Source organism: Rhizomucor pusillus, assembly GCF_041956525.1.
Source record: "Rhizomucor pusillus strain CBS 183.67 unplaced genomic scaffold VTP01scaffold_13, whole genome shotgun sequence".
Classification (NCBI taxonomy): domain Eukaryota; kingdom Fungi; phylum Mucoromycota; class Mucoromycetes; order Mucorales; family Lichtheimiaceae; genus Rhizomucor; species Rhizomucor pusillus.
The window spans coordinates 287376-312350 of NW_027192155.1; the positions used below are offsets into that span (position 1 = coordinate 287376).

The 24975-nt window shown below is 44.8% G+C and overlaps 11 protein-coding genes across 11 annotated transcripts; 6 read left to right on the forward strand and 5 right to left on the reverse strand.

Moving 5' to 3' along the window:
- Positions 1-36: 36 nt before the first annotated feature.
- VTP01DRAFT_2496 (uncharacterized protein) lies at positions 37-2560 on the reverse strand (the record flags this gene model as incomplete). The annotated part of the gene is made up of 6 exons (XM_069380963.1): positions 37-386; positions 451-1237; positions 1428-1625; positions 1721-1822; positions 1901-2011; positions 2093-2560. 6 exons carry the CDS (start codon positions 2558-2560, stop codon positions 37-39), a joined length of 2016 nt encoding a protein of 671 aa, XP_069237272.1.
- A 1421-nt stretch (positions 2561-3981) lies between these two features.
- Positions 3982-5375, reverse strand: VTP01DRAFT_2497 (uncharacterized protein; the record flags this gene model as incomplete). Its single annotated transcript, XM_069380964.1, has 7 exons — positions 3982-4384; positions 4438-4574; positions 4651-4704; positions 4769-4865; positions 4930-4968; positions 5033-5124; positions 5202-5375. The coding sequence occupies 7 exons, from the start codon at positions 5373-5375 to the stop codon at positions 3982-3984; spliced, it is 996 nt and encodes a 331-aa protein (XP_069237273.1).
- Positions 5376-5817: 442 nt separating this feature from the next.
- On the reverse strand, positions 5818-8554 carry VTP01DRAFT_2498 (uncharacterized protein; the record flags this gene model as incomplete). The annotated part of the gene is made up of 11 exons (XM_069380965.1): positions 5818-6252; positions 6326-6571; positions 6634-6843; positions 6903-6996; positions 7052-7233; positions 7298-7312; positions 7378-7419; positions 7483-7806; positions 7871-7924; positions 7993-8055; positions 8108-8554. 11 exons carry the CDS (start codon positions 8552-8554, stop codon positions 5818-5820), a joined length of 2112 nt encoding a protein of 703 aa, XP_069237274.1.
- Positions 8555-9113: 559 nt separating this feature from the next.
- On the forward strand, positions 9114-10218 carry VTP01DRAFT_2499 (uncharacterized protein; the record flags this gene model as incomplete). The annotated part of the gene is made up of 4 exons (XM_069380966.1): positions 9114-9173; positions 9233-9592; positions 9658-9746; positions 9819-10218. The coding sequence occupies 4 exons, from the start codon at positions 9114-9116 to the stop codon at positions 10216-10218; spliced, it is 909 nt and encodes a 302-aa protein (XP_069237275.1).
- A 578-nt stretch (positions 10219-10796) lies between these two features.
- VTP01DRAFT_2500 (uncharacterized protein) lies at positions 10797-12103 on the forward strand (the record flags this gene model as incomplete). The annotated part of the gene is made up of 6 exons (XM_069380969.1): positions 10797-11078; positions 11139-11193; positions 11280-11330; positions 11396-11568; positions 11641-11706; positions 11765-12103. 6 exons carry the CDS (start codon positions 10797-10799, stop codon positions 12101-12103), a joined length of 966 nt encoding a protein of 321 aa, XP_069237276.1.
- A 729-nt stretch (positions 12104-12832) lies between these two features.
- VTP01DRAFT_2501 (uncharacterized protein) lies at positions 12833-13578 on the forward strand (the record flags this gene model as incomplete). The annotated part of the gene is made up of 4 exons (XM_069380970.1): positions 12833-12984; positions 13050-13157; positions 13227-13428; positions 13489-13578. The coding sequence occupies 4 exons, from the start codon at positions 12833-12835 to the stop codon at positions 13576-13578; spliced, it is 552 nt and encodes a 183-aa protein (XP_069237277.1).
- Positions 13579-13659: 81 nt separating this feature from the next.
- VTP01DRAFT_2502 (uncharacterized protein) lies at positions 13660-14683 on the reverse strand (the record flags this gene model as incomplete). Its single annotated transcript, XM_069380971.1, has 2 exons — positions 13660-13775; positions 13870-14683. The coding sequence occupies 2 exons, from the start codon at positions 14681-14683 to the stop codon at positions 13660-13662; spliced, it is 930 nt and encodes a 309-aa protein (XP_069237278.1).
- A 50-nt stretch (positions 14684-14733) lies between these two features.
- Positions 14734-17458, reverse strand: VTP01DRAFT_2503 (uncharacterized protein; the record flags this gene model as incomplete). The annotated part of the gene is made up of 14 exons (XM_069380972.1): positions 14734-14742; positions 14812-14980; positions 15044-15105; positions 15176-15359; positions 15424-15683; positions 15755-15830; positions 15891-15972; positions 16042-16180; positions 16242-16415; positions 16487-16592; positions 16664-16776; positions 16846-16939; positions 17012-17121; positions 17180-17458. 14 exons carry the CDS (start codon positions 17456-17458, stop codon positions 14734-14736), a joined length of 1857 nt encoding a protein of 618 aa, XP_069237279.1.
- Positions 17459-18395: 937 nt separating this feature from the next.
- On the forward strand, positions 18396-18708 carry VTP01DRAFT_2504 (uncharacterized protein; the record flags this gene model as incomplete). The annotated part of the gene is made up of 2 exons (XM_069380973.1): positions 18396-18497; positions 18556-18708. The coding sequence occupies 2 exons, from the start codon at positions 18396-18398 to the stop codon at positions 18706-18708; spliced, it is 255 nt and encodes an 84-aa protein (XP_069237280.1).
- Positions 18709-18809: 101 nt separating this feature from the next.
- VTP01DRAFT_2505 (uncharacterized protein) lies at positions 18810-20043 on the forward strand (the record flags this gene model as incomplete). Its single annotated transcript, XM_069380974.1, has 3 exons — positions 18810-18968; positions 19025-19321; positions 19384-20043. 3 exons carry the CDS (start codon positions 18810-18812, stop codon positions 20041-20043), a joined length of 1116 nt encoding a protein of 371 aa, XP_069237281.1.
- Positions 20044-20934: 891 nt separating this feature from the next.
- Positions 20935-21828, forward strand: VTP01DRAFT_2506 (uncharacterized protein; the record flags this gene model as incomplete). Its single annotated transcript, XM_069380975.1, has 5 exons — positions 20935-21066; positions 21118-21253; positions 21314-21355; positions 21426-21606; positions 21663-21828. 5 exons carry the CDS (start codon positions 20935-20937, stop codon positions 21826-21828), a joined length of 657 nt encoding a protein of 218 aa, XP_069237282.1.
- Between the last annotated feature and the right edge of the window lie 3147 nt (positions 21829-24975).

The following is a 24975-nucleotide window of genomic DNA, read 5'->3' on the forward strand; positions in this document are numbered from 1 at the left end:
ATGTATGTATAGAGATAAATAAATGTGGAACTCCTCTCAGTCTTGAACGTTTTGATAATATCGACAACATCGAGCGGGAACCCAACCATATGGGCCTCCAGACTCCAGACGGCCGTACCACCAATCTTGGTCTGAATTGTTGTTTTCGGGATCCGTTGGCATTAAGATCTGGATAACATCACCTTGCCGCAGCTGTAGGCGTTCCGGAATATCAGATTCATAGTCTTGTATAGCAATTCCAGAAAAGGCAGGCTTGGTTTCTCCAAAGAGCAAGCCGCCGGACGGATCGAGCTGCTTATCAGTGCTGTTACTGCTTACAATAAGCTCGAGCGGCCGAGATATGGATGACGATGTAGCGGTTGAAATCATGGATAATCGCTTCACATCTTTTTTTGCCAGTTTGTAAATCAGTATGTAATTTTGCAAAACGAGACGTGATAAATTTACTACCTTCACTTGATCTGCCTGTCATGGTCAGCATTTCTTCCCACGTGAGCAAAAGACTGCTTCGATTTGATTCTGCTCCTCCACTTCCAATCGAGAATAGGTCGCTTTCACTCTGGTGGTGCTTTCTGCTTCGCCGTTCCTCTTGATCTAGTTGTTTCTTTTGCAGGGTCGTAATACTTGATATGCATTCGTGGACCGTCTGCATCCGGGCATGGTACTCTTGCAGGATATCTTTGCTCCTTCCATTGTCGTCCACTAGATCGCTGAAAGCACGGCGCAGGCTACGATACGCGTTGGCTTGAATTTGGGCTAGCTCGCATAGTAGAATGTCAAAGTACTGTGCCGCTAACTCTAAAAACCGTGGTAACTCTTCTTCTAGCTGTGCATTGATAGCTTCATACGCTTCATCGCGCTGCAGCATCTTCTTGTTATTGGATCGCTTTTCCATAAGTCGAGTAGGTGCATCAAAGATATCGAGGTACCGTGTAACACGCACGTTGATAAACTCTTGGATGCGACCGTCGATAGCGTCTTGAACCCAGGTATCAAACGGTGTCTGACTGAACGCGTGCACGGTACCCCAAGGTCCATACACACTTTCAAGAGCTGCTGCGAACGATGCAAGCTTCCGACACTGTTTCTTCATTTCATCCGCCCACAGCAACGTATCTTGCACTAATGCATGCGCTGCAAGCTGCTGCTGTTCAAACCTATGCTCGAGGACTTGGAGCTCTGAGCTGTACGCACTGCACTTTGAAAGCCGTTTCTTGTTGGGTTTTGAACTTCGCTTCTTGCTACTATTGCGTAATAATAAATATCGGCTCTCGAATTGTTTCGAATGTATATCATGCTTTACTTACGATATCTAAAAAGAAGGACCCCAAATAGGCAGTTAGCCAGACAGGTTATCAAAAAATTTAGCAATTTCCCTTCTTCCTCCTCCCCACACGAAATCAAGGAATGTGGGATGTGTTACCTACGCTGCTTGGCGATAACGACGACGATGCAGAGTAGTGCTTGGTCTTTGCACCACTGCCAGTGCCAACCATCAAGTCCTGGACTAGATCTTTGCGTCGTTTCATTTCATTGATATGGTTTGCAATTCGTTGCACGCACTCTGCTGCGGTCATTAGGAGCGAATAGCTATAGTGAGATGGTGAGGTTAGGCTGATCATTTCCTAACAGCCAGTGTGAGGTACATAAATAGCAGCAAAATATATAGATATTAGTCCCTAGATTGTCTCAAACAAGCTCGACAAATTTAACACGGTACCTGAAGGAGCAGAGGGTACTTTAGTATCCTCTGAACAGGTTTAATGAGGAGACTTGGGAGGTCCCAGCATGTTGTTCTTTCCAGTATTCGTCGGGTCGCATTCTACTCAGAATTGTTTGTTTAATAATTATCTTTTTTTCATTGTTGCATGAAAGAATAAGATTTCATTCTTTTTTTCACCTTTACAAATTCATCAATGTCAGGACGAAGTGTCTGAGCCTGTGCCAGTTTGCTGATAGTGTCTTCGTGTCGCTTGCAGTATTCACAGTAGACCTTGTCTAAATGCCTTGACTACATTGAAAAAAAGAAAAAATCAGCGTTACAAGATCAGATCATATTATGCCTTATATACAAACGGAATTCTTTGTATACCTTTTCAATGAAAATAGATGCAACAGCCGTACCAGAATCCTGACTACTCTGGACAGTTTGCAACGAATTCACCCAGTCCTGTTCGAACTCTGCCAGGTATCGCAAATGACCGCATATCTGTGCAAAGTAAGGATTCTCGTGATAGAATTCCAGCGCGAGTTGCATATCCTTGTGATACGCAACTTCAGTCTCCACCAGCTCTTGCACCACTCGCACAAGTTTGTCTGGCGGTTCGGAAGACACGGACGAGAATGACGGCGATGACGGCAACAGCTCCTGCGAGGCTGAAAAGTACGAAGAGGTGGAGGAGGATTCCTCGTCGCTCGAAGACGATCGGCGATCGCGAAGCTGCTGGGACGATTTCACGCGGCGGAAAACGGACGCCCCGCTCGAGTTGGTCGTCGAGCGGGGCAGGTCGAAAAACGATGCTTTGTTGCGCAGAGGTTTCTCGGTTGCTAGGAAACCCATCGTCTTTGATACGCAGCTCTCTCGAGGAGAAACGAGGTGAAAGAAGATAAAAAAGGAAAGAATAGACGTACACAAGCAAAGAGAGAGAGAGAGATAGAGCGAGGAACATCCATGGAGGAGTTGCTTTTCACCGACTTGTCCTGGGCTTCCCCTTCCACGGGCGAGACAACCCCTTTTACTGCCTAATTTGTACCTCATATACACTCTTCTTTTTTTCAGGAGATGTTAAAGGTATCTTTACCAAAAGGAGCCGACACCGTCGGAGATCCATCAGCTTCCTTCCAGTGATCCGCCTACATTTCATTTCCCTTTTATGCATAACCTCCAATGCATATGTCGTCAAGCCCATCATATTACTGGATAAGTGGCTACTCAAATTACTATCTACATCTCCACCCATGTAGTGCAGGTTTCGGGACAAATAATGGATGAACATTATGTGAATCTGCAGATGCATCAGAATCGATAACGGAACAAGAAGTCGCTTATCTTGTAGCCTAGATATTACATATATGTCTTGGAAAGGTATGTCTGATATGAAAGGAGACTATGCTATTATAGATAGCGTACCACCACTTTATAATCCCATGAAAAGCATGATGGTTACCGGTGCCTCTTTTTTAACCTTCATACTCCTTTTTTTTCAAAGTCCAACGAAAGAGTTGTGATCGAAGGCGGGATCAGAAGGAATGAGCTTTCTGAAACGAAACAATTGACACTCGCCAGAGAGTAAAAATGTACTAAGGTACATTGAATGTTCAATTTCCTTTTTGAAACTGCGCAAGGATGTGTAGCCATGATGGTGTTGTAACAATCTCTGGTTGCATCCACATTACATGGTACCTCACTAAATATCATCCTGGCTGCCACGGTTCGGTGCAAAGGACTTTCAATCAGTCTTATTGAATATCTTTCTGTCCCCAGACTTGGGTTACTTCCTCTAAAGACACTATGATTACAAGATGACACTTCCGGTACCAAATAAGCTATAATCGGTCGTGGAAGTACGAGACATAATGCTTGATTCGTTTATCACTAGTTTGTGCTCCTTATCTTCATTCCTTCATGCTTTCCTTAGATTCAGCATTTATGTCATCGTTTGCCATTACAGCAAGCTGACTTGTCGGATGGTTCCACGGTGCTGTCTTCAAGTGTCACGGATGTCATCAACGCACCAGGCAGTAGAAAAGGTAAGGAGCCCCTTCTATTCATTTCTGCGAAGATGTACGTATGTTTGGATCTAAACATTGGGATGCATACAGACGCAGGAGGAGGTAAATACAATCTCCATTGAACGCGTATGTGGCGTTGTAAAAGGAAAGGCATCGAAGCTCTGTATCTCTGTTGTTTAGATCAAGGGGAGGGGGGGATACGTTTTTTCTTATTTATTTTACATGTCCTTGCAAGGAGGAGGAGACTAGCTAATAATGGCTGTAAGTAGCCTTGAGGCGCATTTGCAAATGATCTGCAGCTGTGAGCGGCTTATTTTGTGCATCCACAACATCTTTCGGTACTGATGCCCGGATGTATTTGCTCGGGACAGGCTCAAGCAATGCCTGGCTGCCCTGGCAGAAATATGCCATGCTGTATCGAGGCGTCAACTGCGTCTCTGGCGTGAATATGACACGATGCTTGGTAGATTTGAGTAAATTGTTCGTCCAGTACTCCAAGCAGTCTCCGAGGTTGACAACAATGCAGTCTTCAAGGACAGGAGCATCCAGCCATTTGATGCTCTCCTCATCTTTGGCGTCCCTATTCGCCTGGATTTGCAAACCACCAACGCCGTTTTGGAACAGTAATGTCAGGGAGCCATAATCCGAGTGCCTAGTGGTACATCTAGTATAGTGGCAGCTTTTGACAATTTCCGTTAAACTAACCTTCCAATCCTAATATCGTTTGTTTCCTGAGCTTGCTCGAGGGCTGGATAATGCAGTACACGAAGAACATCATTGGAGGGCATATCGTATCCGTGTCGGCTTGCCAGCCAGGAACGGCCGCCCTCGGATTCCGGAATCTAATAAACGACAATACCAAATCAAAAACACTGCTGCTTTATAAGGATATACGAGGGCACTTTATATATATCTTACCTCCAGTGCTATCGCCAAGCATTCGAGAATTTGGCAAACGATCGCGTGACATGCCTACAGGTAACGCGAATATTGCATCAGCGATGGAAAATATGTGAATTTGAATTAGGTTTCTGACCCGGATGAACGCATTGACACGATCCTTTTTGCTTTCAAATGCAGGTGGCAGCTGCTGCGACGGAGCATCTCCTTTAAACTTTGCTATGTGAAATGACCTTTGCCATGGTAAGCATCATCGTTATCATCGTCGCATCCCATCGATTCCGGGGTATACTTTACTCTTTGTAGTCGCCTTGACTATAGTGGTCAGGATCCACGCTGTATGCATGTATTGTTATTCGAAGCACGACAAATGCATCCCAGCGCTAGACTGAAAACCTACGCTTCTTGACGTACAGCCGAATACCCAATGTTGTTCTCCTGGATCGCGTACTCGAGCTTATCCTCTTTGGAGGTGCCAAAGAATTCCTTGGACTTTACATGTTTTAATTTCACTCGTTAAGATGAATAGTGATCCCCACTAGTAAGCTTTTTTCTTTAACAGAATTTACCATGGAAAACATTTCTTGCACCGCATCCCGCTCAATAGCGGTGTTGCGTAAATAAAAGAACCCCACATTCACGGCCGCATCAAGGATAAGCTTTGCACATTGGGCTGGATCGGTTTGATACAGCGAAAAATCGATCACTGGAATGTGCGAGATATCGTTTTGTTCTCCAATCATATTGGTGAGAGGAGGTGGGGAGAGAGAAGAGCGAAAGAAAAGGGAAAACGGAAGACTTGCAGTAGCCGGCGTGCGTTGGGTTTCTTGTTTTCATGCAATCATGCTTGTGCCCTATCTCGCGTTGCACTCACGCAAAAGAGACAACACACTCTTTCTCTCCCCTGCTGCTCGTATCTTATCAGAATTTTCGGTATCCTCATTTGATAACCCGACAATGCACATTTAAGCAGCTCGCGATAAACAAAACACTTTGACCCGCGCCAGCCATGGATGACCATCTACGTAGTTTTTGGAGGGACGATGTAATCATAGGTTCTTATGTTCTATATAAGCTCAATACTAGCAACAGCATAAGATGATCACCGATATAGAATGATTTTCTATTTCGCGAGTTGGGTATTCATGCAGATTGATCGAGTGAGGGTCGTGTGAAAAAAAAAAATCAATGCAAACTGAACGATGCTTGCAGTCGCAGGTCACGGCTGCTGGCGCCGACGTGCACTTGATACTCGCCGGGAAGTACCGTCCATTGCTTATCCTTCCATATACTCAGGTCCCGCTGCTTATCAAGCTCAATGTTTACTTGTTGCTCTCGTCCAACCTCGAGATATACTTTATCAAACCCGCGGAGAAGTTTAGGCGGTTCTTGCGCTGCCGCCGGAAATGACACGTAGACCTGCACAACTTCGGCTCCGTCGCGATTGCCAGAGTTCTTGACGTACAGAGACGCCGTTACAGCGTTGGCTTGCACTTGCAGCGACAGATCGCGATACGTGAACTGTGTGTACGATAAACCCGCACCAAATTCAAACAGCGGATCAATCTTCTTTGCATCAAACCATTTGTACCCTACGAGCAGCTTCTCCTTGTAGTCAATCTGTTGTTGACGCAAAGATCGATGGTTAACACAATAATACTTTGAGGATGCAGAGCTGGTACTATTTAATTACCTCGACATTCCAGGTACTGGAAGCCGGATAATCCGACATCTTTTTGGCAATCGTAAATGGGAGCCGAGCAGACGGATTGACGTCTCCAAATAAAACATCTGCTAGAGAGTTGCCTGTTTCTTGACCAGGTAGACCCGGCCACACCACCGCTTTAATGTTTGGATGGTCTATCCATGGCATCTCGATAGGATCCGTTGCGTGTATAATAACGATCGTGTTTTTGTTGGCATCTGCTGTTCGTTTGATCTGAGTGGGAAGGTGTCAATTCTGCTGGCTGTCTCCATTTGATACAATACTTATCTGCTTACCAAAAGATCATCTATCGGACCAGCTCCCTTTGATACTCTGTCAAATGCTTCTGCCGAAAATGCGCTGACGCATACGATAGCAACATCGGCGTTCTTGGCAACAAACGGAAACAAGGACGAGGCAATGTCGCCGACGGGACCGAGGTCGTTCAAAAAGGATGTGACTTTGATGGAATCCTTTTTGGCTCGTGCGGTTATTCCTTCAAGAGGCTGCATATATTGTGAGGACATCGCCTTTATCTAAAGCAATCCAAGATAATTTAACTTACAGTTACCACGTAAGGGAACGACGCCGCATCCGAGCCTCCACCTTCAGCAACTGTGCCAAACGGACAATAGTTTGCCGGACATGTATTTGGCCCACTTTAATTCGTGTGAGAAGATCACGATAAAGTTTTAAAAGCAGTGTTTGGCATACATGGGGTTCTTGCCTGCATCGCTGCCGATAACGGCAATCTTTTTAACTTTGGCCGGATTGATGGGCAGTATGTTTGCCTCGTTCTTCAACAGGACCGTCGATGCAGCACCCATCTCCCGAATACCAGTCTTGTGGTCAGACTGCACGTCGTTGTCACTTTGGACTTGCACTCCCGGATAATTCTAAAACATGTCGCATATTAAGCAACGAAACTGTTGAGATTAAATTGCTGGCCTAAGAACTTACTTGGTCCTGACCCATCTGGCATACGTTTAATTGGCTAGAGTTAGTCCTCGTTTAGTTTCCAGTTATTTGGTTATATGTACTTTGTACCATGCTGCGGCGATGCGATGAACCATCTCTGTGAGCTATATACAAAACTTTATCTGTAACTGCATTCATGCATCAAATACTTCATTAGAAATACTTACCCGTTGTTCGGATACCTTGCCTGCATCCGCGGCCTTCAGCAAGGCAGAGCCGAAGTGTCCATCATCGCCAGGCATGCTCATATCAAGACCGGCATTTGCAGCCTTTGCCGTTGAATGCGTAGCGTGCCAGTCGCTTACAACCCATCCTTGAAAGCCGAGCTCGTCGCGAAGAATAGATGTCAGTGTATGGTTGTTTTCGCACGCAAACACATCATCCACGCGGTTGTATGAGCACATGACAGAACCTACGCCGGCTTCAACGGATCGAGCAAACGGCCAAAGATAGATCTCATGGAGAGTACGGTCGTCCAAGTTGGAAGAGTACTAACAGAAGCATATTCATCAGCATAGGATTTCCCTACTTCTCGATGCAGATACTTGTACTTGCGATTTTTCTGTTTGTTTCTTGGTTGTTGGCAATGTAATGTTTGGCTGTACATATCTATCATTATGCTTATTAGAATTGACGCTACACAAGCGAGTTTCATGCAAGTAATTTTTATCACGTACAACACCTTCGGACTGCGTGCCTAGAATCGTTTCTGCAGCAACGACACCGCTGAGATATGGGTCCTTGGTTAAATAAGCAATTGTTCACGTTGGAGATAAGCGCATCTTTTCTTACCTCTCCAAAGCTGTCCCAATTGCGTCCTCCTTCGGGTACTCGCAGAATATCCATGTTTGGACCTAGGATCACATTGATGCCCTTGCCACGGAACTCTTGACCCAGATGAGCACCCCGCTGACGGATGAGTGCTCTGTCAAAAGACGCAGCGGCGTTGATCCCTGCAACAAATGCACTCGTGCCTTTTGAACCACGCACCCCGAGTGGTCCGTCTTGGAGACAAAGCGAGGGGAACCCAGGAACATTGCCGCTGTTGCCAGTGCACGGCCCATCCACACCGGTCGTTATCTTAACTCGCTGGTCGATCGTCATTCTAGACGTCACAGCTGCCGCCATGCTAGATGCCTCGTCCCATGTCCGCAGAGCATAGATGCACGCTCCACTCCATGTTAATACGACCAAGAGTAATAATGTAACGTACAATTGTATTATTTGCAATGACAACATTGGTGATAAATTACGAATCAAGTAAAGAAAAGAAGGGAAAAAAGAAAAAGAGGAAAAGGAAAAGAAAGGGAGAAGAAGCAACTAGCAAACAAAAAGAAGCTGCACTTGCAAGACAGACAGTCTCTCTAACTCCTGATCCTCGATCCATACTCACGAGGATGTACTGTATCCTATTCCGCCCGTCCTCCTCTTTTTCTCTCACTTCTCTCCTCTTTTTCATGCTTAATGGAGAGTGTGTGACCTCATCAGCAGGGCTCAAAACATTGCTGCAGTCGTTGCTCCAGAATATACACATATATAAAAATATACATACTCTTATTCTATCTCTTTGCGTGTGTACATACCGTTCGGTCAAACCTTGAATCCTTAGGTCAGCAATTTGCGGCACATGCAGTAGGTAGTAAAGATATTCAACATGGTTGATCATTGTTGGCTCGGGTAAGAATACTCTTTTGGGGGCAATTTTGATTGCTTGATGAAAGAAACCCCTCCTCCTACCTCCTAAGTCACTCACGCCTTCCTGCCTTTCCGTTTTCTTTTTGTCCCAGCAGCCGTGATCATGGCGCCGCCCTACACATACCCGATTGCAGGCATATTCTACTTCCTCTCGCACCCTCAGGTAAGGCTTCTCCTCAAGCAGACCGCAGACATAATACTCACATGAAAGGGCGGACGTAGCTGTGGGTCAAAGTGCTCTGCCCATTCCTGCTGACACTCATCTTTGGCATACTGTCATTGGTGCTTTCATTTGTATTCCTGCTGCCACTGCAGGCTCAAGCACTTATAAACGCAAACTGCCCGGCATGGCTGGCATGGATTGTGTCTATCGTATTCGTATTGCTCGAATCTGCACTTATGGACGTGATCTTTTTTGCTATCTTGCTGCCATTTTATCAGGACGCCTTGTTTGACGCCACACTCAAGGCGCGTGGTATGGGCCGGATGTTTGCAACCCGGGTCGAAGTGAACGGTCTTGTCCTGTGCTGCCGCGGCATTTCGTCTGGCGTTGTCTTGGTCTGGTTCCTTGTCTTGGCTCAGGTAAAAAACAACGCCGCGTGAAAAGCAAGGATTGACCTTTTGTTGACTTGACACAACCCACACAGATTTTTGTTTGGATCATCACGGCACCCTTGCATCTTATACCCGTGGTTGGCACCGCCATTGCTTGCTACATCAATGGATGGCCTGCATGGTACCGTTACCTGTATTTATTTGTTGCATGCGCTCACAATTATGCTAAAACGTCTTCCTTTTTCAACTACAGCTGGGGTCATCATCTGCACTATGACATTGAATTTCGCGGCTTCAGCGTATCCGAATCTCGACGCTTTGCATGGCGCAACCGTGCATCATACTGCAACTTTGGCGCCGTTGCTGTAGCGCTCGAACTCGTGCCTCTGTTCAACTTGCTCTTCATGTGGACGAACGTCGTCGGTGCTGCGTTGTGGGTTGCTGATAAATACGAAAAGAATGAAGCCGAAATTGCAAAGCAACAGCGCAGACAGCAGCAGCAGCAAAATGCTTCAGGCAATACTTCGATTGCTTCCATCTATCCGTCGCACAAGAGCCCCAGCTCGTTTGTGCCTTCCATTGACAGCGAACAAGGCCGATTGCTTTACGGATCAACGACCAAGGACGGGTATGGATCTACTACTGAAGTCTAGCTTCTTCTTTTCTATATCTTTTTTTTTTCGTTTTTTGGGGAACAAGATACCCACTGTAATATACCAATGTATTGTTGGCTGGGCACCCACATTTTCTTGTAGTTATATGCGTTTTGAATGATCTTCAGTTTTCCGCCGCGCGAACAACCGTTGCCAAGGCAAACCTTAAAACATACCATCAATTCGCAATGAGACCGACCGGCGGATGTCCAAATATATATAACCTGCACCCTGTAAATCAAGGATATACCCCAAGCGACTAGTTTACCAACAATAAATACAAGGAATGGATTCGTCCAGGTAGATGAGCGGGCGGGACATGGTGATCGCTGCATCTTTGATTGCAGCAGCAGCGGTAAATGTGGCGACGGGTTGCTAAAAATAAAACGCGCGTTTCTCTCTTGTCACACCAAATGACATGGACAGGTTCAAAAAAGTTTTGGCCCACATCCTCCTCCTCTGCTCCTCGCGCAACGTGCATTATCTGCCGCTACGGCTGCTTTCCTTTTTTTCTTGTTTCTTTTTCTATTTATTTTGAATTTTTGCTGCTTACCCCTTACAACATATAACGTATAATAATGAGTAGCGAGCACCTGCCTCTGCCGGCACACAACACAACCGCTCGCCAGCGAATTTCGTCCGAACCTGGATCGCCTTGGGAATCAGACGATGACCTGCCAGAGCCAGTCTTGCCCTGGATGAGGTCTGAATCTCGCCATTCGTTCGGCAGCTCCATATCACGCAGTTCCGTCGAGTCCGGCAGCCTGCACGTCATGAAACGGTATCAGCCTGATCCGAATATTAAGAAAAAGCAACGTTGGACAATGCACAAGTGGTGGCTCCTCTTCGCAAACACCTTGGTAAACCATTGCATCTATTCTTTTCTTATTTTATTTACGAACGATTGACACAACATGTAGCTTTTCTGCTACGGTCTCGGCATCTTGGTTCTCATCCTTTTGACTTTCTTTAAATGTAAGTCTTGGAATATTCTACAAAGTGCGAAAAAAAGAAGATGGGATCTTTTTTTACTGATGCCCCCTGCCTCTCCCTACTACCAGTCTATCTTCGCGCCGATGTAGTCATGGTAGGCGAACCCACCATCCTCAACCGTAAGTCAATGATATTTATATTAGCAGCACCAGAAAAAAGAAAGAAGACTCAATCTGCTTTCCAGTTGTCACGGCAACCGGTGCCATTTGTTTGTTTACATCGTTGCTGGGTTACATTGGAATCATGCTCAACAACCGCGCAGTGTTGACATTCTATAATTTATTCCTGTGGGTATGCTTTGGTCTCATCGCGGCCATCGGTTATACAGCATACCGAAAGAACAAGTGGAATATTGAGGTAACAACGACGAATAAAAAGGGAAGTTTCGATCGCTGCTTTAAATATTAAATTCGGGGCGACGCCAAACAGGGTAAACTCTCGTATCAATGGCACTATGGTCTCTCCTCTGACGGCAGAGCACGCATCCAGGCCAATGTAAGAAAAGGAAACTTGACTATCGTGACAAGACAATGTGGCTGACTGATTATATTAGCTTCACTGCTGCGGATACAAATCGTTTACTGATTTCCATGAGCGTTCCAACAAGTGCTACCCACGTACGCTCTTGCCTGGCTGCAAATACAAGTATCAGCAATTCACCACGCAGGCACTCACCATATGCTGGATTGTCGCCTTCTCCATGATCCCTGTCCACCTTTTCGTCCTCATCTCTGCACTGCTCTGCTCCAACCATGTCAACCGCAAGTTCGGCAAGAACTTGCCACCAAAGATCTACCGTCTCGACTACCAGGGTATCATTGCCGGTACTCCTACTGGCAGCTCTGTCAACCTGCACAAGGAAGGTCTGCAACAGCGAAATGTCAACAACTAAGTTTAGACGTAAACCATTTTTGTTATCGTTTACCTGCACCTGTCACCCGACACATTTTGTCTTTAGTTTTTTCTTTTCTTTTACATATCCAAACAGCAACAACATTATCATCCGGTTTTTTTTACTTCCATTTTTTGGATTTCCTCCAGTACCATGTTCCTCTCTTTTCTATTTCGCGGCTGCGCTTACGAGAAAAATCTTCTGCACCCTTTACGCATATTTGACGATAGACACATGCGTATTTGAGTATATGCAGTTGTGAGCTTTATCCAGTTGCCATCTGTGTGGGCATTCATGCATCGAGTTCAAATATGGACACGAAAACTGAATCATTCGCGGACGGTCCATGTTCTCTCTGCCCTTTCTGTATATACACAGAAATTTCATAACCATTGAGCATTATAGCTGTTGCAAGTGCAACCTTCTTGATTCATGAAAAGTAGCAAGCCATCACCCATTCAGCGTATAGAACAAGATCATTCACGACGTTGCCAGTCTACTACAATGCGTTTTTGCATGCATGCGTGACGCAAGACTTGTTCCTTGCAGTATACAAAGCACATACCAAATCGAGCACGTTTGTCAACATTGAACCCGTAACGCATATACATACGTACATACATACAGTCATTCATTGGTAGTCATATAATTCAAACAAAATACTCTTTTTCCGCTTTCTTCCTGTTTTTTAAACATACCCGGCTCTGTCTACACGAAAAAAAAGGCACAATGCGGAGACCTTCACGGACCAAAGTCGAGAACATCGCGAGCTTATTTCTCAACGGGTTAAATATCTGCCTCTATTTACTTGTCATTGCAGCGTGCGTCTTGAAATCAATACAGGCAGATTTCTCGGATATCGTCATGTGTATATATGGAGGGTGAGAGAGAGAAATCGAGAGATTTGAATAGTACAAGCATCTTTGTTGACCAAAAACGGTGTTAGGATCATTGCTGCACTGCTCGTTGTGTGCGAAGTAAAACCATCTGAAATTGTTATTGACTACTTTGGTTTCCTCACCGTCTACAGAGGCCGCAGCATGGTGTTCATCTTGTATGTATATATGGTGGTGCGAAACCGGGGAGGAGTTGAATTACCTTAAACATTGACAAGAATGTATAGCTTTGGATGTTTATCACTCAGTCCGTCCGTTCTCAACATTGTCGCAGGCACATTCAACTTGACAGTGGGATTGGTTTACATGATCATGTCGTTTATACACTCGTTTCCACCGCCCAATCCGATCGTTATCAACTGGCAGAACTGGAAGGATTTCTCTGCAGAGGGACTCGATTTAGCACGACCTAAACACGTTTCTATTGAGGTAAACGACGAATTGTTTGCCACATTTCGACACTCCATATCTTAATATTACTCTCTTTAGAGCAACGTCGCTATCCGATTGAAATCACCTCCACCTCCTCCTATGCATCACAACATCCATCCAGCAGCGATACCTCCTCCTTCTTCGTAGCCACAAAAACGAAACGGAAGAAGAAGGAATAAAAAAAAGAAGAGAGAGAGAGAGAGAGTCAAATGGAGAGCAAGGAGGATGTCATGATTGTTCATTGCACATTTTATGCCACAATTTGTAACTTGACAAGACTGCACTGAAAAACCCGGACCATGCTTGGACACCACTTGAAAACGACGGTTGCCAAATATCGCAAGCTGGATGAATAATAATATAAAATAATAATCGTCAATCCCCGCTTCTCATAAATTGAACATGTCCACGTGTTTCATCGTTATCTCAAAACCTTACCGCAGAACATGCCGTCCATCGAAAGCTTGCCCACCGATGCTAAATCCACAGGACTTTTTGATTTCTGGTATTTCTTCCACGCTGCTTCGAGGTCGACGCAGATGGCTGCAAACCAGCAGTAGTATGCAATCTCTTCGGCGCGCTTGCCAAGCCGCGGACCCACAAGTCCCATTTTGTATAAGCAGTAAATGTCGTCAGCCACGTTGTTCGAGCATTCGTTGAGTAGTACGATCGTCTCCCACACGCTCGATGCACTCTGCAGCTGCTGTGCTGGCCCGAGGAACACACCCAGCCGCAGGATCTTGCGAGTCATTGAAAACTGGTTCACCATCGCTGACCATCGCTTTGCATCAGCGAGTTTATGGTGCAGAAGTATCTTGAATAGATATTGGATTATTTTTATGCTTTTGTCTCGTCCGTCATATGTTTTAATAAGCTTGTAAAATAATGAAATGTAATTTGGACGACGAGGAGGGCGTTGCTGTTGTGGCTTTTCTTCGTAACAGGGGCTCATGTCAAGTGGAGGAGGTGATGCTGTGGGTGTTGGCAATGCATGGCGATGAATAATGGTATCGGTGTTCATGGTAACAGAGACTAGCGTGTGTGCGTATGTGTATGTATGTGCGTAGTTAGGGCGAGTAAAGTAGTAGAAAACAGAAAAAAGGGGGAAAGAAAAAGGGAGAGAAGAAAGGAAGAAGAAGAATAAGAATGAAAGAAGCGCGTGCGTCGTATCTGTGTGCGTTGTGCGTCTTGTCTCTTTGGGGTCGCAACAACGGGCCTCAAGAATTTGCTGCCCTTTTGATAGGACACACATCTCGAAGAATTGCTTTTTTTACCTCCAATCCGCGGATGCATTCCGCGGGATCAATCAACCTAGACGCCCTGATTAGCAACTGACCCAAACCCTTTTTGTTATCAGGGTTGCCAAATTTGGATGAATACCTTTACGGCAGCGTATATCTTCTTTACTACGGCGTATGCACTCAAAAAGCCTAATGCTCCAGTGCACAGACCCAGTAAAGTGCATCCCAGCAGAGTATGCATCGTATACACCAATCCTCCCACTAAACCGTGGATTTCGAATTTCGTCCAATAGCAAAACATTGCGTATCTACAGAGCCCCGTCCTCATTGTCAATAATCTGTGCTCGTTTATCATCATTCCTAACACTCACGTGAAGATGTAAAGCGACGAAGAACCTCCAATGCCAAAAGACATCCACCACCAGTGATAATCCTATATCAGGTTTTGCTTTCTTATTTAGAAAAAAGCCCATACCGACCTGATTCCGCTTCGTGCACGTTACCTCGCTGCACAGCTGGAAGAAAATCAATGCAACTGTGATGGCTGACACGGATATAGCGTACGTCAGGCACGCCATCGATGCATACGATATTGACAGGTAAAGATCATTTTGCCACATGGTCTGCAAAAGTTCATCCAAATCGACAAATATGACCGCGAACGGGATGACACCGCCCAATCCAACGCTGTAGATTTATGTAATACAAGGTTAGGTAACAAGGTGAATTCTAACATAGGCAATCTCCTCACCTTACGGCGTAGCGTTGGTACCACCGTTTGCTTGGTATGTAACGCGGCATCTGCGTTGGACGGACCGGGTGCTCTATCCGCTCCCGTTGCTCGCCAATAAACGCGCCAATAAACGTAAGTGGTACGAGCGCAAATAAATACAGCAGCGACAGGGTCAAACATCCTCTAAAGGAGATGGTCAGGGAGGATTTCTTCCACCATAAAAATATGTTTTGCACCACAATGGTGGTACATATAATGGATGGAATCAGCGTCGATGTCTGTTCAGTATCAATAGCAATATATTCGTTAGTCACATTGAAGTAAAAATGGGATGCCCCAGTTCCCTTACCAAGATGGCATTCAAAGTCCATGATTTCCCTCTAAATACTTTGTAAATTCGTGCACTGTAGTACCCTCCTACCAATCTACAACGGCCACATCAGATTTTCTGTAGGATATGGCCAGCAGCCGCGAGAGAAACTTACGAGGCTAGCGTGAACACACATGCCGAAAAGACCAAGAGGTCCTTGACACGCGCTGGATGTGAATGGCCTGTCAAGACGGAAGCTAATTGATTGAAAAAAAAATCCGATCGTTAGCCTATGCCTTTCATTCTGCGGCCGATGCTTTCCTTACCAAATGTTACTAGCACTGTAATCAATAGCTGAACTCCTGATCCGATGATAGGCGCAAGTAGTCCACCGTAAATAGGGCGCCGAAAGACATCCCGATGTATTAACCGCCAGCCAATCACATCCTCAAAATCGTCGTGTATCTTTATATCCGGGATTAGAAACTGTTGTCGCTCACAACCAGTTCCTTCGCTGGCAGCCTACCTTGAATTCGGTTTCGTCGTGTTCTCTCTTTGACGTTTTTAAAAGTATAACCGCGACGACTAGGCATAAAATTAGACACGTGATGATACTGTTGATGATGCTGTAAAAGTGAGCTTCAGGCTGGGGTGGAATTATGTACATGTTCCATCGTGTTTCGGGTTGTGGCTGCTTAGCCTAATAGGTACATGCAGCGTTTAGCAGCGCCCCTAAATCAGCCCAATGTTCACGTGCTTATTTTTTTCTACCTCTTTCCATCGAACAGAATATGTAAACGTAATTGATCTCGGTTCTTCGACTACCTCTTGCATGGCATAGTCTATGGAAGTATGCGTGCAGTGACCGTTGGCGACGCTGCAGTGTTTCTAAATTTTCAGTCCTTCCGTCCTCATTCATGCGATATTTGAAATATACACAAAACGTACGAATCTGGATACACTTCAAAGCCGACAATCTGTATGCGATTGCTGTCTTTGGAACTTGGAGTGTACAATAGATTGAACGTGACATGATTGTTGATGAATGTCTGATCATTTTTCTAAAAAAAGAGATTTTTTAGAGTTGAGTGATCTTTGCCACGTTTCTGCAATACTTTAAAGGAATATACCTTGACCTGTCCCAATGGAAACCCTACTCTGTATGCACGCGTGTCGACCTCGTTTGTATACGATGCGGTTGCGCCAGGCAGACCATCTAACCACCTGCCCCGATACAAACCACTTTATATCAGAGCCAACCCCCCTTCTTGAACAATCAAGCCATCATGTCCTTACCAATCCACTTGGTAGTCGTCTAATATTAGATCCTTTGCTTTTTTTGCATCGTCAACGGACCACATCCTCGTACAGAGAACATGGCAATCGACGTCCTCGAGAGCCGCTACCTAAACCCACCAAGAGCGTTAAGTATTTCAAACAGCGTGGTCAATCAATTTTTTTAACCTTATAGTCACTCAAGATGGGGTAATCGCCAAACCAATCCTGATCAACAGCAAGCCAACTTGACATTCGGGACTTGTGGCTCCAGTCCTCTTCGGTGTATGGAGGGCATATGAATGGCAACGAAGCGTAGCTGTAAGGCAGTAGTGTGCGATGCGAGAAGATTTTGTTGTATAGCAACGGGATACGTTCCCCGCGTTCAAAGGTCGATTGCGAATGAACCGACGAGGAGAATAGCAGCAGTAGCAGCAGCAGCAGCAGACACGCGTACGAACCGGACATGACTAACCGATAAGACACAAGAAAGTGGTAAAGGTAAGAAAGGAGAGACAGAGAGACGTCGGCGGTCGACTATATCCAGATGGAAGGACCCTTTTGGAAAAGAAAAAAAAAAGAAGAGAGAGAAAAGGTGCTCCGAAACAAGCGTTTAAGCAACACCAGCAGCAGCAGCATGCTTGATCTCCCAAATGGAACCCGTTCAAGCGCCGCTTTTTATTTGCAGCAAAGACTGCGTGGTTTTTTCTAACTTTCTGGAACAAGAAGCAAGATCTTTGCTAGGAATATCAGCACTATATCTGATGTTACGAGCTGCAAATACTCTTGTTCGATCACTGCTTTTTCTTTGGCAGGATCAATTCAGATAATATGATACAAACTTTATTAGCTCCTGCAGATCTGCTTATACGCTAATTTGGATAACACAATTTATAACACGAATTGATGCGGACTATTTATATACTCAATCAACAAATGGATCGCTACATTAAACAGTCGAAAATTTGGGCGAGAACACTAGGTATGTAGAAGCCACTTGTCTTGAGGATGATATGTCTGGGTAGTGGTGGTGGGAAGAAGACGCCACTGGAGAGTGTGGCGCAACCATGTCGTCGGTGTTTCCCCAACTCGGCTTCTCCGGCTCGGAACTCTTGGCATCACTGACGTGTTGTTTCCAAATCTGTAATAGCCGGAGACGCATCAACTTTCAAAAAATCGTCGCAATAGTAGCCCCAATCGTCCCTATCACCGTGGATACAAACATGGCTGTTGTCTGTATAAGAAGCGATCGTCCACACCAAATCTAAATTTCCTGTTGTCGTTCCCATCCCCACCCTCCCGTGCAGTCGGCTTTCTCTTTATGGTTCGCAGTCAATAACCGTTCCGGTTTTCCGTAGCTGGATCAAGCGACGCTTGCTGAGTGAGTTTCTGAAACAATCCTACAATGCAACTCGACACTCCATTTAAAAACGATCTTCTTCGATTCTACTCCAGATCTAAACGGATGTGGGAGCAGCTCCTGTTGACTGCAACAATGCTCGGTTCTGTCCGATCTACTACTCTTTCGTCGATTACTGTCGCGTATCCGAGACAACCTCGTTTAGAAAGAAGAGTACGCTCGTGTAATCCGTGAAAAGTCGTCTGTGCAGCGTCTCCAAAGCAGACTATTTATAGCCCAAGACGTTGCTTCTGTAGTATCGTACAAAAAAGGGGAAGGTCTTCTTGACAGTTTGGTTCACAAGACCGATGCCAAGTAACTTTCGGACCCGCAAAGAGCCAGGCGGCGGCGGCTTCAGGCACACACGCTACAAAGCCTCACCTGGGTGCCTTTCTTCCGTTCCTCTTCCACTCTTAACTCATGCCAAAAAATCTGAACTTGGACGTTCCAATTTCACTGCCGGCTGGAATGCCGAGCGTGAACCTGATAAAGAGCGCACTGCACATATTGCAAGTACTCGGCACGTTTCTCACGATATGTGTCGTGGCGCCAATCATAGCAGCCGAAAACAAGTATTATGCAAGTATACTTACGGAAAGCTGGGTCGAGTAAATATAACTTACTATTGTTTGCAGGGTGCAAGCCAACCAGGTCCAAACTATACATTATTTGTGGGTCTCGCAAGCATCGTTATCCCGGTATGCATGGTGCTGTTTCCGTGGCTGTACGAGTCCAAGGGCAAGTTTCGGCACTTTGGCAAGTTCTTCTTGAAGCCGCGTACTAGCTTGATCTTTACTGGGTTCTACACCGGTTTCTGGTGCACCGCCGGTATTGCGATGACTGTACATGCCAACAACCCGGATCACTGCAACCTTGACTCGGACTTGCAGAAATCATACGGAGACGATTATACTAGCTCATGGTCCAGTCAGGTGAGAAAAAAAGAAGGCATTCAAGTGAAAAATGGATACACATATCTGACATTGGTCTCCAGTGTACATGCGCCAAGGCAGGTGCAGGTTTATCATGGTCAACGTGCATCTTGTGGCTCTTATCCTTGCTATGCACGCTCATCATTTTCTTCAGCGAGAAGCAAATGATCCAAAAGAACTTGAAGCAACATGAAATGAACAAGCAGGCTGTGCTTCAGATGCAACAGCAGCAGGAAGAGGAAGAAGACGAATGGGGAGATGTGGAGAGACGCGGTGGATACCGACCTACATCGTATTATGAACACGACGAAGGTGAAGATTTGGGTGGCATGCGTCCGCAATCCTTCGAACAAGCACGTCCTCTGCACAGCCCTCCGCAGGCCCACCATGCTGGCGCATCGCTGTTCGAATCACGGTACGATCCTCCCGCGGCTGGTGCTGCTACTACCCACTACGACCCCGCTGCTCCTTACGATCCACACAACCATGGATATCAGGACCCAGCAGCTCAGTACGATCCTCACAACCACGGCTATCTGCAGCAGCAGCATGGCCAGTACGCAGTGCAACCTGAACAATCGCCATTCGATGATATCCATCGCCAGCCATCTCCGGAACCGCCTTACCAGACCACTCCTACGCCTCCTCAGCAACAGTTCACTCCCATGCCGATGCCTGATCCTTCGCATTACAGTGCACAACCGCATGCTGAACGCTTCTAAATATCCTATATATATCTTGTATTTTACATTACTCTCTTTTCTGCTTATTACATTGTGGTTTTCCCTTTTTTCGCTGTTGTAGTAAACAAAGTATATAAGTCTGTCTGGTTTTTGATATTCAAATTCGCGCCTGAAGGCGGAAAAGATTATTGGAAACTACTTGATTCTATTTTGGACAACAGCAAAGAGGAATGGATATTGCAAATTTTCCTTTGCTCTGCCTATCCTCGATCGCCTGACATGCGTGCTTCATTCGTCACATAAATCCCCCAAACAAGAAATCTGCTTTCCGGCGTATGCCATGGCCCAATACGATATATAGTCCATGCCTGGATACTTAAACATCATACGGAGAATTTTATCCTGGATCATATACGTAGTTGCCTCCTAGTATTGTGATGCTCTCTCGGGTTGATATGTATGTAGACAGAGTAAAATATGTAAAGGCTCTTGTCAGTTATATCGGTATCTGAGCATAGTCGTATTATATGCTAGAAAGAATGTTTGTTATTCAATATTTGAAGAGACGATCAGATCATTTTTTTAGAACAAGATGACCAAATCCCCGCAGCTTTTCATTGTTATATTTGGAATTGATTTTGATGGAAAAATGTATAAAAGGGTGATATTCTTCAGCTAGTGTATACCTCTCGTATAGATCGATCCTAAAGATGACATAAATAGGCAACCAACACGCTAGGATTAATGAGATAACTGGATCTTTATCATCCTTTGTTGGGAAAATTAAATGCCTGCGGAGGAAACTGATAAATCATGCATCTTCCATACCGACGACCAATACTAGTATCCTCGAGCATGTCACTCATATCATATGTGCAGCGAACATGGAGAACATTCTCTATAGTGGAGTTCTTTGACAAAGCTGAATATATGGATAGAGCAGCGGGTGAAGCAAACTTTCGCGATGTCATTGACAAGATCCGAAAGTGGCCAGAATCCAGCAATGCAGAGAAGAACCAGTTACGCGCTTGGGCAAACAGCGAATGGAGACAAGACTATCCTGTAAGAGGAAACCAGAGTATCTTCTTATTCATCTACTCACATGCTACATAGCATTTGAAAAAGGTTGAGGCCGTAAAGTACTGGACCACTATGAGCAGTCTGGAAGCTGCATATCATGATACCCAAACGATACAGAAATGTCGCGTGGAAGTAGCTAAAAGCACCGATGAGAGACTGCTGGAAAATGGTACTCGAAAGTTTACCGAGATAATCGGACAACTTTATGCTCTTACCAACTGATATGTAGATACAGGAAACTATGAGCCAGATCAATTGCAGAACATTGGAGGTTAGGACAAGATACTTGTTATAATGATATGGAAGAGAAACTTATCAATGAAGGACGTATATTTATACAGATGAAACCAGCATGAGCATGGATACTGCGACGGACTCGAGCGTTCATGGGGATAATTTTAAGAAGCAATTTGAAAAGAGCTTTCAAAGCATGGATAACTTGAAAAAATGGAAGCTTCAGTCTTCAAAGCGATACGTTGAAGATCAACTTTACGATTTCGGAAAACGATGCGAGTTTGAGCAGTGAGTATCTAAGTTAGAGTTCAAAATGATTGCATGATGCTGAAGGTCCATTTCAGTTTAGCGCAATCTTTTATAATTGATCCTGACGATCCCGTCTACCATGTCAATAACATTTTCACTCAAGAAGAGCTTGAGGAGATTCGTAATTTCAACAAGAAGTCTCTACCGAAACCACCTTCGCGACTTGTTGACTTCCTGCTGACTGTCGGTCGGGTGGTATAATGCCTCGCGAGTAATATTGGATTGATGCATAATATTAATTGATATTATCTATAGAAAAAATGTCAAAGAATTACGCATGGCCGTTCGCGATGCATGGGATTGGCTTCCAAGTGAATACGATGCAGAGCGAGACTTTGATATGGATTGGGTACGCCGTGTGGCAGACAATCTGTTAAGTATGATGCGTTGCTAAGAAGTGGGTTTGTCACTAACTTGTAGAGATTAGGCTTGTCGAATATGAAAGCAAGACTTTCGAAATGGAGCATTTGGAGAGGTTTTATGACAATGTGTGGAAGCAGATAATCGATTATTGCATGTATTATGTGGATGGAGTTGAAGCCGTAAGGTATGACTAAAGCGCATTTTACAGTGAGTTAGATTCCTTACATATATATCGTGCCTATAGAGGAGAGTCATCGAGTACCACGTCGGCCATCAGGAAAAATGCCACTAGAATGACGCCTGGATTGGAAAAGCTGGCGAGAAGAAAAATGGGCAGAAGAGCAGACGTAATAATCAGGAAAGGGCAATTAGAAGTCGCTTGTGGAGAGACAGCAAAGACACAGACAGACGAAAAAGGCACGAAGACCATCAAGGAAGGGAGTCTTAAACTTCCAAAAATGCAGAAGGATATGTTGTTAGATCTGTGCAAAACTGCTCAAGAAAAGAACTTACATCAAAAATTGTCCATTGTAGCGTTTCTGCATGGAGGTATAGATGAACATTGAAGTATCTGACCGCCGGTAGTAACTGACGAATGAACAAGGACCAGGAATTAGGTTGCTCTTTCTGGATTGCCCAGCCGGCTATGCTTGTCGTATCAGCAGAACTGAATCTTTAATGCTGCCAGCCACTATGGCCGGTTTTTCAACGACTATACCGAGAGTGTTGACACTTGTTTGGAAAGCAAAGGTAAAAGGAACAAGTGTCATGTTATTTATATGTGTACCGGTATAATAGATGTCCATATATCTCTCGCATTTCAAGGAAGTGATACGGCAATGTATCAAGTTGGTCGAAGAGCAAACCAGTACCGCAGAGCTCTCAGCCAGAGATCTGTTCGGCGTCGGCGAGCATAATACTATCGACGAAACGTTAGACCTCCCACCTTGCGTACCAAGCCCGCAAAGAGATAATTTTCCAAACAAAAGAAAATTGGCAGAACACACCGGACTCTCACGTAAAAAGCGGCATCACGGCTAGCGAAAACCTCCGAAAGCATCATTTGTATGTATAACACAATCTATACTTGCTAGCATACCTTCTTTTATGAAGCCGTCCCGATCTTTTCAGTCTGGAGCAATACCATGCAATGCAAATAAAAGTACTGCCTAGATCGTAACCACTTGCACACAACAAAGAGGAAGAAAAAAAAAAGTTCGATCCCCAGGATCTGGTGATTTTAGCTTTTTTATTGGACGCAACGTAGCATTCTGACTTCGTGAATACTTTAGCCTAGATACTGATCGTCTGCTCGACTCTCGCATTCATGTATTTTTGCGAGATAGCTATCGAAGAAGACAGGATACTTATTCGTTTTCTTAGCGCAGCAGGCAGCAGTCGTGATGGTTACTCACGCCGCACTGTCGAAGAGACTTGATGAATCAACTCTTATTCTTATAGAAGAACTCAGATTCATCTGACTCCAGCTAGAGCCATCTCTTCCACTCGTCTCTGCAAGAAACCACAGAGCACAAGCGCCCATTCCACCCGGAATGGAAACAGGTGTCTGATGCTGAAGCGCTAGTTATGAACATCAAAGGTTGGCTGGAAAGAGTAGGATATGACGCGGACTTCAAATGATGGTGTTGTGCTGAATACGTGACTTCTAAAAAATTGGTTAAAATATAAGCTACAACAGATACAAAGGTAAACATGCTTCTTGAATAAGTATAAGAGAAAGAGTTAAGGAAAACACGATCGATGATGAGAGTAATTTAATATAAAAGTTATTTATTAGAAATTCCCAGGAGTCATGCCTGTCGCATTTAGCAGTTGTGCTTCACTTCCACCTAGATTGTTCACCTACAACAATCTGCCGGAGAATCTCCGCCACTCTCGACTTCTGCGTTATACTTTTGGAAAATGCTCGAGTTCAAGCAATATTATATGGCCTCAGTTTTCAGATCTTGCCAAGGATCTTGCATACATTTCATGGCTTCCAATGGTGCAATTTTGAATAGCTTATTGATAGATGGGGTCGATCGATTTCGATGGCATTCGTTCACTTCTTGGTATGCTTGCTTGTATTGTCTGCTATGATTTAATCTATATGGGTATATTTAGTGAATCAATGATACAGTAACAACAATTTATTACAAGTAAACTTTGAAATGCTTTGGATAAACCTTATAGGACAGATGCACTGTGGTGGATCCCACACATTATCCATCACTCTCATTCCATTCTTTTCGCAGCTTATATGCAGTACTTTGAGGAATACACTCCTCTGTGCCGCGTCGATAACCGATAGGCCTTCTTCCTGCAGCAACGCGATGATTTAGCCTGTTTGCTGAGATGAATTCTTGTTATATGACTGTCGTGATTATCCCTCCTTTGATTTTTCTATTTTCGCGTCTTTGCTCGATTCTGGAGGAGCGCTTGGTTCCGTAACTGAAATTTGCTTTTCCTCCGGCTCCATATCATCGATTGTCATGAGTGTAGTGTTGGGGCCGCTTTCTTCGATCCCCTGCCTCTTCTCGTCTTCTTCCTCGCAAACATTCCGCAAAGGAGGTACTTCCGGACTCTTGCAGTGAATAAACTGGGTATATATGGTATAGTAACAGCTGTATCAGCCTCAAAGATGTTCTCAAACACAGTTTGTGATCGTCTCATGTGGTATCTCAAAAGAAAGGCTTAAATTGTCTCAATAAAATTAAAAATCTCGTCAGCGCAAATCTCAAAATATAGTACGGCAGGTTTACGGACAGCCAGATCGGGAGCTTAGCCGGTTCGGAATAACAGTCGTCGTCTGCTGCCTTCATCAATGCGATCTGTCAGTCGTTATGACTTTTGGTTTTACATGATGCTTGTTGTAAATGTAAGACTTTAAAGTTTGCAGGAACCAGAGGGTACGAGTCGTATGATTCATTTTCCATCCACGCCATAGCAATCTGGAGCGATGCCAAGGAATTATCCTCGTTTGCC